Source organism: Perissodus microlepis, chromosome 20 (genome assembly GCF_051167445.1).
Source record: "Perissodus microlepis isolate ML-2025 ecotype Zambia chromosome 20, ASM5116744v1, whole genome shotgun sequence".
Classification (NCBI taxonomy): Eukaryota; Metazoa; Chordata; class Actinopteri; order Cichliformes; family Cichlidae; genus Perissodus; species Perissodus microlepis.
Genome location: NC_140480.1, coordinates 34,168,925 through 34,179,803, shown reverse-complemented (window position 1 = coordinate 34,179,803; position 10,879 = coordinate 34,168,925). Strand labels below are relative to the sequence as shown.

The following is a 10,879-nucleotide window of genomic DNA, read 5'->3' as shown; positions in this document are numbered from 1 at the left end:
ATGTTGATCAGGGCTCATGTGTGGTTTGGTGTTGGGTTTTTTTTCATAGAGCACATTATAGTAATAAACGTGTTGGTGTTCTTGTTTTACTGTTATTCTGCATTTAGGAGTTTGATTTGTTGGTGTGTTTCTGGATTCATCTTTATTCTGGTAGATTGTAGTAGTAAAGTTTATTTATTAGGACCTCACTGAGACTTTAAGTTTTGTTTTCATGTTATGGTTATTGATGCGTTTAAGTTCCTGTGTTCTGGTTTATGTCTGTAAGTAGGAGTTCAAGGTTTCTTTCATGTATCTGTGACTGTTCCTCTCGTGTCTGTGTAAATATCTCAGCACTTCTGTGTTCTCTACTCAGGCATCTTATTGAGGCCACGTCCACACTAATACATTTTCATTTAAAAGCGCATCTTTTTCTCTCCGTTTTGGACTTCTATCCACACTGAGACGCCGTTTTCAGTGTGGATTAATAACTGTTCAGAAACGATTGAAAACGGTAGAGTGGACGCCCATTTTCAAATGTATCCAGATTAGTGTAGACGTAGCCTAAGTGTCAGTAGCGAAAGGTGAACCACTGCGGTTAAAACATCCATAATAACTGTAAAAAATACAGCTGGCTTTGCAGATTTCACCCATTGCAGGTTATTTTTAGAACGTAACTCCCGTGATAAACGAGGGACCACTGTATCAACCTTTACATACTGTTCAGTATATAAATGTTTATGTGTAAGGGTAGTTACCAGTTTTGATAACAGCAACAATATTTTAAATGTAATTTTCAGTGACCCAAACAATACAAAAATGAAAGTTGATACTGTTGTACTTTTCTGACCTGCATCACTGAGGCTCAAATCGAGGAAAATGTGTTTTAGGGAGTCTTGAAACTTTCAACCTGTACGTGCCAGGCTGGTGTGTATTTTTAAGTGACAGTGGCCCCTGACGCTGGCATGAGAAGTGTGTGTGTGTTTGATCCACGCCAGTCTTTCTATCTAACATTCTTGTTAGCATCGCCCTGGTTTCCTCAACACAAAGCCAATAAGATTTTTCCACAGTTTATAAATCTTACATGCGTGTGCAGTCAGAATAGGACTTTCAAGAAGCAATCACATCACCAGGTAAGGTTTTCTTTATGAATGCATGTGAATCCATCATATATTTGATTATTGCTCCCACATCTGCTGCATTGTCGTGAATGTGTTTCCAAAGAGAGGACCAGAAGGAGAGCAGCAATGGACATGGGTTTGAGTGGGTGTGGTGGGCAGGCCTGTGGAGAAAGTAACAAAGATGTGAACTTAAAGATTGTGGATTAAAAGTTTAAAGAAGTGAAAGCAGGGACAGAAGGTGGAGTGGTGGTTATGAGAGACCAGACTTTCAAAGTGAGAGAGTGGTTGAAATATTCATCGCTAAATGCTCGTAGTGCTCTCAGCCTATTTCTGGTCCTGGTGCTCTGCAAAGCTGCACACAGACTCACCCTTCGTGTGTGTGTGTGTGTGTGTGTGCTGCAGCTCTTCCCTGCAGCTAAGCAGCATTTCCGTTCTTCTATTAAAATAAACTTGTCTGATTGTATTTCTGTTGCGTATGTCGCTCTTTTAACCCTCCCTCTATCAGACTCTTTCACTCTGTGCTGCTTTCTACTGTTTGCCTTTGTGTTTGGAAAAGAGAATATCTTTTTCACGGCTTTCTGATTCTGCCATAGGAGGAGATGTTACAGGCGCTCTAATGACTGCCTGTGTGAACTATTGAACAGGCCTACTACCCACAGAGGGCTGTAGGGGATGTGACTGAAGTAAATCAAATGAAAAAGTTTCTCAAGAAAACTTCAGACACAAAACAACTGCAACAAGAAGGGAAAGAAAAACGGAATTGAATTGAAAGCCTTTCTAGTCAGTATACACAGTGTAACAAGATTAAAACCAGCTCTGTAAAAGTGCACAAATAATATAAATATGCAGTACAGGAGTGACACAGACTGACAGCCAGAGAATGATGGCACTACCAGATACGTTACACTGGACTACAGTACAGTACTACAGCAAAATAAAACGAGGCTCATACTCATTTAGCTGCAAAGAAAATAACTGCATGTAGATGCAAAATGATTTTAAAAAGAACTCAAATATCAGCGCAAAAACACTCTAAGTGGCTACAAAGAAATACAACAGATGGAAAAGGTCTGGAGTGATTACACTATTACAACTATACAAATACAGGAGACTCAGAGTCACAATTATGAAAGAGTGCAAATATGTCTGAGACAGCAGACGCAAGCAGCAGAGGCAGAAGTCGGTCAGTGACGCACTAGAACAGCTGACTGTGAGTGCAGAACATCTGTAACACATTTATATTTATTTACAAATTTTTGAGGACATTTGTGTTTTGAAACTAGCTGCACAAACCGACAAATGCCTGTTCTTTAGTTTCAAAGCGACATCGGGTACTAAAGTCTGACCTGCATCGACCATCAGCTGAGCGTCCTCCTCATCGTGCCACGATTGCTGCAGAAACAAACTACTGTGAGCTGAACTTGCAATGCAATAAATATTAGCATTTCTGTTTTTTGTACCATGCTGTTTGAATTAGTTTAACCTTATGTGTATTAGTAGGTTTCAGCTGAGGCGACGCTGTGACTTTTTTTTGGGTGGCCATGGACCCCCGAGGCCTGTCCACAGCACTGGACACTGAAGAGGGAGACCGAAAAAAATGACAGAGGAGACAAAAATAGCCGTCGCACTCATGAATTTTGAAGCTTTCCCTGTTCCGTGTTTGACCAAAAGTACTTCTGTCTCCCACATTCAGCATCGTCACTGTGAAACACGGGAGCTTAATGGTGATGAGACTCAACCTTCAGCTGTGTCTGGCAGGAGGACGGGTGGGAAAGTTACCCAGCAGCAGGGGGCGGGGATACTGGTCCATATATATTAGGGGACCAGAGGACACCCCAGCACTTTTCCCCTCTGCTGTTGCTCTGCCGTCTGTGCTTAAAGCTGTACACCCGGGGTTTTGCTTTGCTGGCTTTCTGCTTTGTAATTCTCTTGCTAAATGTCTGTATGTATTTTTCCTGCTGTTCATATGATTCAGTGTATTAAACTCTGTCCCAAGGATTCGACTCTTTTCCAGAGTCTTTTTGAGCGTCTTGATTTTAATTGGAGCCTAAAAAGTTGGGTCTCCACATCGTCAGCGGGAGGAGGTTATCATGATGGCTTCAAAATTTGTGACCGCAAGATCTTCCTTATTGAACTCACGCATAAACGTCATTATACTGGTTTTGTAAATGAAGGTTAGTTATAAGGCTCAACAATGAACTGACTACAGAGCGTCATGCTCTGATTTTACACACTTGGAGAACCGTCCAGTTTTACATAAACAGAATGCTAAATGTCTTTCAGGTTGAAGTAAAATAAGTCACTTAATGTTGCGTCCTGTAGTGACCCAGCTTGGGTCCTCCAGCCAAACAATGACGCTGCCGCTGCAGTGGACACAGTGATCCACTGCACTGTACTGTACAGGCCTCCAGTGACCACACCAACAACCTTCCTGCAGGCAGGAGGAGTGAGTTTGCATTAAAGAGAAAGACATGCAGTCAGTATAAAAGGATGGAGGGAGACACACAGAGGGAGCTATAAAAGTAAAAGCAGGGGGAAAGTTAGAGAACAGGAGAGAAGGAAAGAACTTCACTGAAGCTAGAGTCCAGTGTGACGTGGCCGTGGTCGCTTTCTCTGTCACTCCATGTAATCTTTTGTTTTTCTTTCCATGCACCTATTATCCAGCCACCTTCTTGTTCTCCTTTTCTCTGTTCCTTCACTCTTTCCTTGTTGTATTTTTAATCTCGATGCTCCCGAGCACATCTGTAATTCAGTTCTCTTGTTCCCTCCAGACAAGGTCCCGTCAGGTTATGTGGCCAGAAGTTCAGAGTAGTTTTGCTAACGGCTGCTTGACAATGACTTGAAAAATGAGTCACTGCTCTGAAGGCCTACATGATAAAAACACGTAACTTTACAGCAGAAAAAAACAACAAAAGAATAAAACTGCTTACATCCTGGCACATGGAAAAACTATTTTTGTTCCTAATAACTGTACATGGGGTGAATTTCTACCATATTCTGGTGCTACTAGTAACAACTTAGTACCTTCTGTGTGTTATGCTGGCTAACCAGTATGTTCCTCGGTTGTCACGTACAAACTCCTGTCAGAAACACATTCTCACCGTATTTTATACTCAGGGAAATCTCGAGAATCACTCAGCAGGAGGAACAACAAAGACTAAAGGCCAATATGTGTCCTCTGGTCCTCAGTCTTTGGCCCAGTGTTTTGGGTTTTGTATCCTTGGATTAGGTTTTCTGGTTTGTGTGTTTCAGTTTAATCTATCGTCCCTAATGTTCCATTTATTTTATTTTTAAGTCTTCATCTGGCTCAGCTTCCTATTTTATTTTGATCATCTTGTCTCTGGTGCTTTGTATTTAATTGTGCTTCCCTTATCTCATCATCTCCTTGCCCTTGTTGTGTTGTCACCATATCTGTGTTTTTCCTGTGTTTCCAGATGTTTGGACTTCCTGACTTAGAGTTTGGTAAAGTCCAAGATGTCTGGAGATCTTTTGGATTTGGGGCTTCTGTAGAGTCAGAAGCATTAAACTTTGCTTAGTAGAGGGGGGAGGGTGGTCTGAGTGTGAAAGTGCATGCTCATTGGCTAACATACTGTCATTCGCAAGTTGTTAGCCAGTAACAGTCAGATGTTTTCTAAAGCTTAGAATGAATAAAATTTACAAAATGGATTTATTGTTTTATTCACTCTCATCCAAAATGAGCGAAGCCCATACACTCATAAAATGTACAATTATCACGTCAAGTGGCTTCATGGTCATTCCAACCATGTGCAGCAGGACAGTACAAAGTCAAACGAAACAATGTTGGTCCAAGACCACGGTGCTACACATAACAGACAATCAAAACAGGACCACATAAAGTCCAAAACTTGCAAAAACAAAACAAAACAGTGCAACACCAGGTAGAACTGAAGGATACAGACACTGTATCAGTGCAGCATGTATGCATTTACCCATAAATACATTCATCTCATTTCAGAAGGACAATCTGAAATCACATGTTAACACACCTGATGGGAAAACATCCACACACACAAATAGTTTGTGAAGATGCTAATGCTAACCACTGATGGGAAGTACTGGTGCCTGCACCTTCTAATTTACATAGTAAAACTTTCTAAAGGCAAATACCTGGGGTGGGGTCTGGGGAGGAGAGCTGAAGAGTGGCAGGTACACCTTACAGGTTGTACAACTGAAAAAAAAAAGAACATATTTTTGTTTTTAGGGAAATGCCAAGAAAAGAGGAAGACCTCAGAGAAGATACATGAATGCAGGTGGACATGCAGAGGGTTGGTGTGACAGAAGATGAACTATAGTGATCCTTAGAGCTAAGATATTTCCATCTTACTTTGCACGAAGATGAAAGATTTGAATCTATAACTTACCAAGAAATATCAAGACTTGCATGTCTACAGTCAGAGGCAAGAAACAAGGAAGAGACAAGGATGGAAAAGGTTTTTCTGTTCATCATAGTTGCAGCAGGCAAGTATTTTAATGTGTTTTTTATTTTTCATGTCATTTTTATATTCATTTTAAACACAGTGTCAGGTAGCACTGTGTTACCTTGTGTTACTGTTATATTAACTGATCTAGAAACAGAAGGATAGTCATCATTAGGAAGTCATTTTATGTTTATGACATTAATATTGGTGGTTTTACAGCTATAATTAAATACACAGCTAATACCACTACAATTCCACTGAAACCACACAGATAAGCTATATAATTATTTTTAAGTCCAAATGTAATCAATATTTACCTATAACACAATAATATTTCATTTCTGCAGGGCTGTGTTCAGTCTCCTCATATGTTAAGCGTCAGTACCATTTTGTTTATGACTGGAAGAACTGGACTGATGCTCTGAGTTACTGCAGAGAGAGATACATAGACCTGGCCACCATAGAAAACATGGAGGATGTAAGGATCCTGCAGAGCATGGCAGACTCAAGTAAAATGAACTACGCACAACACAAAAATGTGAGTACACTTTTATCCTCTTTTTAAATTAAATTGATATATGTAAGCCACAGGTGGGAGTTAATGTGTTTGTATGTATCAGTGGCATAGTATGCATGGTATGCATGGATGTCGTCACTTTTCTGCACTATAGTTAAAAAGAATCTGCTATATTACAAAAAATATATTTTCTATTACCTGAAAACGACTTTTCAGATCATTCCTTTAGGTAAAAAAGCAATAAAACACCATGAAAACACCTCAGTACACATAAAAATGTATTATTGAAAAATTGTCTCAAAAATAAAATTATTTTGCAGATAAATGTTCACCTATCGTTGGATTAAGTTTTCTGATTTGTGTTCGTGCTTTTACTTTAACATATCGTCCCAGTAGTCCATTATGTTTTTTGTCAAGTCATCATCTCTGTGCAGTGTTGGGAAGGTTACTTTTAAAATGTACTCCACTACAGATGACAGAATACTGAAGGTTACTCTCCATATCAACACCAGCTAGATGTTTAATCTTAATATAAATGAGTAACAGTAGGTGGACATTAGGTAAGGCTGCACTTTTTGCAGCGATCTCGTATAGAAAACTATTCCTCGCGTATATAAAACAGGTCCGCGGCTCCGAACCATAGCAAAGGGACCTCTGGCTAATACGTCGGGTTCGTGTCGGTGTTGACAGGCTGCTCCAACGGAACTTATTGTTTCGGAGGTCTCCAAGAAGGCTGGGTACTCTGATCCATCATTCGGTGCATAAGTGCAGACAACAGTTAGGAACCATTCCCTGACCTGAAGGCGCAGGGAAAAAACCCTCTTGTCCACTGGGAGAAACCCCTACATACATGCTGCAAGCTAGATACCCACCCCAGCTCGCCGCCTTTCACCACGGGCAACTCCAGATTAAGTCCAGCACCTCTCCAGGAGACTGGTTCCAGAGCCCAAGACATGCGTTGAGGTGATCCCAACTATACTCAGCCGGTACTGTTCAACCTCATGCACTAACTCGGGCTCCTTCCCTTGTGTGTAATTTTGTGTTTAATCTGTATGTGCGTGTAAAACAAAACAGTTTTCAGTTTTTTGTACACGGGCCACTCCCCCCCAAAGCTCACCCTCAACACAGTCCACACACAGCCTAACTTTACCATTGCAGGGGGGTCCATTGGGGATTGAGTCTGTCAACATAACATGCCACTAACCATGTAACTACAGGTGTGACTGGGTAATTACTGCACCAGGTGACCAGATCTCCCCTCGGTCCAGCTCAAACTGAATGATTCCAAAGAAAAATGAGACCTCTCAGTTCAGGCTTCATTACTAAGACAGAAATGTAGGTCATATCGTTTTAGTCAACACAATTTAATTATTGCTTGCAGCGAGCCTGGATTGGGATGTATGGTGACATTAACGGCTGGAGGTGGTCGATGTCAGACACAGATTTCTACAAAAATGATGAGGCTACGTTCAGAAACTGGGAGCCTGGACAACCGGACAACTGGTTAAGCAACGAAGACTGTGCTAAGTTACATGAGACTGGATTATGGAATAATGACAAATGTGGCAGTAAATTTAACGCCATTTGTTCTGATGTCACAGGTGAGGGTTTTAATTAATAAAATGTTTTTTAAATGTAAAAGTCAGCAGCATTTTCATCTGCAACCGGAGCTGTTGTGTTTCAGGGATCTACATTGTTCTTCAGAACACTTCACTTTGGTCTGTTTTCAGGACTGAATGTGACATTTGTCTTCATCAACAATTTCATGACATGGACGGAGGCTCAGAGCTACTGCAGAGCTCATCACACAGACCTGGCCAGTGTGAGAAACATGTCTGAGAACCAGAGAGTAACAGAAGTGCTACCTGCAGGGCAATCTGCCTGGATCGGCCTTTTCAGAGACTCCTGGAAGTGGACAGATGGTAGTAACTCCACGTTTAGATACTGGAACCAAGGTCAACCTGATATAAGCACAGGGAGTAAGGTTTGTGCGGCAGGACTCTTTTCATCTGGAGTATGGGAGGACTGGAACTGTGATCGAAAAACAGCATTTATCTGCTACAGTGGTAAGCTGCACTTTGTTACTTTCCACCAGTGAAAAGCAAAATTTCCAGCTTACCTCATTTTTCTAATTTAGGCCAACACAAATAAACTGAGTTGATCAGCTTTTTGAACGAAAACCACTGGTAACTGACTTAAGCTGATAAAACTGAGTTCAGTCTACTTACTATTTTTATTTAAGCACAATATTAGATTTAACATTGAGGTAGTCTTCAGTTTTGGATTTAATTACATGTTTGTGGCGGGGCGTGGCCTGCGGTGCAGTGCAGAGGAGGCGGACGCACCTGCACGGCATCCGCAAGCCAGGCCCCGCCACAATGTTTTCAAATAGAGACAAGGCTGCTCCCGTGTACCTCAGAGCCTCACACACTGCACTCCAGACCGATGTTAAACACCATCCATAAAGAAGCAAAAGTAACGATACAACAGATTTGCTGCACTGTGAGATTAGGCTGTGAAACTGAGGTTGCTTTATGCGCTACTACTCATTTCAATACGTTCTGTTTAGATTGTCCACGTGTCTTTTTTGAATGTGCTACTGGAAACCACAGAAAGCTTCCATGAAATGCATGTAAAATTACTTTGGGAAACTTTAGCAGGGCATACACTGTGTGGTTTTTGGTCCATTTTGAGCTTTTTGGGGATCGGCCCGAGTTTCGCCTTAATCGTGTGTCGTGCATCGTGTTGTATACGTGGGGTAACGATTAAGACCTCACGACCAGCTCCCGATCATCAATCATTTAGTCATAAGCAAATCAAACCTGTTTGATGTCCTGTCGGCCGTTGTGAGGTTGTCGACCCTCACGACGGCCAACATGACTGCAACAACCGTGAAAATAGCTGGATCATCATCACCGTCATCATCATTGGCACTTTAAAAACACACCTGGTAGAACAAAGTGCTGTACAATACAAATACAAATATAGTAATAAAATAGCAAAAACCAGACAGAGCAATAAAATCAATTTAAAAGTCACCCACAGAGTTAAAAGCCAGCGAATAAAAATAGGTTTTTAATCTGGACTTAAAAATTGGCACTGATGTAGCCTGTCTAATATGGAGAGGAAGGCTATTCCAAAGCATTGGAGCCGCAACAGAGAACGCTCGGCCTCCTCTAAGTTGTAGCCGTGACTTTGGGACCGAAAGCAGCAGTTGCTCAGCTGACCGAAGTGAGCGAATGGGGACATGAGGCCTCAACAAATCAGACAAGCAAACAGGTGCCAGACCATTTAGAGATTTAGAAATCAATAAAAGGACTTTAAAACGGATCCTTAATTCAATTGGAAGCCAATGTAGAGAGGCCAAAACCGGAGCGATGTGGTCAAATTTCCTTCTGCCAGTTAAAAATCGTGCTGCGGCATTTTGCACTAGTTGCAAGCGTGACAAAGTGTCCTGCCCAACCCCCATTGAAAGAGAAATGCAATAATCCAAACGTGAAGTAATAAAGGCGTGAATAACACTTTCCAAGTCACGCTTGAAAATAAAGGGCTTAACCTTCGATAAGCATCTGAGGTGCTGATTTCACCACCTCGTTTACGTGACCGTCAAAGGCAAGTGCAGAATCAATTTTTACTCTGAGATTTGTGATCGAACTCTTTAAATGAGAAGTCAAAGCGGCAAGATCAACATCTGGAGCGTCAGAAAAACGATGGCCGATTTCTTTCTTTGTCACTGACAGAAAGGAGAGTTTATCTGAAAGGAGGCTGTATGTGGCCCGCCATGTAAAATGAGTTTGACACCCTGAACTAAACTCAGGGCAGCAGAAAAAGCAGGTGACGTAAGCTGTCCATCCTTTGTTTTCTAACCCTGAGTATCCCTCATTCTTTAATCAGCGCCTACCTACAAGCAAGTGGTGAGATTGAGGCTGGAGAAAAACAGTCTGGATCTGAATGACGATGATGTGATGGATGCCATGCTGAATCAGGTAACTGGTTTTGGGGCAGAATAATTCAGTCACCTCCAGCGTTATTGTGAAACATAGCTTAAGCTGCTTTAACTTTCATATACCTAATAACAACAAACTTATGCAGCAGCAAAAAAGAGTGAATAGCGAATATTAGTGAATAATTTTGTCTATGTCATATTCTGCAAATCCCATTTTTGTGTGTCTCAGCTCAAACAGACGCTGAAGGACCAGGGAGTCGCTGGAGATCTCGCACTGAGCTGGAGGAAGCAGCCAGATGGAGAAGTCTTCCACAAGGATGAAGAAGGAAACAAGGAAAGGAAACCATCTGTATAAGACAAGTTTTACCAATTTTGGTTATGAAACATTTCTTTCTGCTTTGTCCTTTTAAAAAACATTATTCTTTAGTTCTTCTCTAATTTGTGTAAACTCTACTTTCTTATTTAAAATGAAATGGTCACTGCTAAATAAAGAATAAGCAGGACTTTGAGCAACATGTTTTTGAGGCGTTGGTGAAAGAAGCCTGGACTGCTGTTTCTGTGAATATAAAAAAGAACATCTAAGATTTTATATGAAATAATAATAATAATAAAACGAATAAAGAACCTTGAACCTTGAAATCCCATATATTTCTATAACAAACGCTGTAATGAGCTGATCTGATCATAGTTGCTGATGCAGCTGTACTAGACCTCAGTTCTGCCTCTGACACAGTCACATCAGTCTGGGTGTGAGAGGAACGAACGACGACAGTCCACCGCCGGCCGGATTGCCAGGAACTCTTTCTCCACTGTGCTGTATTTCCTCTCCTGCCCTGTCAGTTTCCAGCTGGTGTACAGGATCAGGTGGCGATCCCCCGTA

At 41.4% G+C, this 10,879-nt stretch overlaps 1 protein-coding gene across 1 annotated transcript; it reads left to right on the top strand.

The window, feature by feature from the left end:
* The first annotated feature begins 5,539 nt into the window (after positions 1-5,539).
* On the top strand, positions 5,540-10,354 carry LOC146365023 (secretory phospholipase A2 receptor-like). The gene is made up of 6 exons (XM_084917746.1): positions 5,540-5,576; positions 5,884-6,074; positions 7,435-7,654; positions 7,784-8,119; positions 9,948-10,039; positions 10,229-10,354. The coding sequence occupies exons 1-6, from the start codon at positions 5,540-5,542 to the stop codon at positions 10,352-10,354; spliced, it is 1,002 nt and encodes a 333-aa protein (XP_084773872.1).
* The last annotated feature ends 525 nt before the right edge of the window (positions 10,355-10,879 follow it).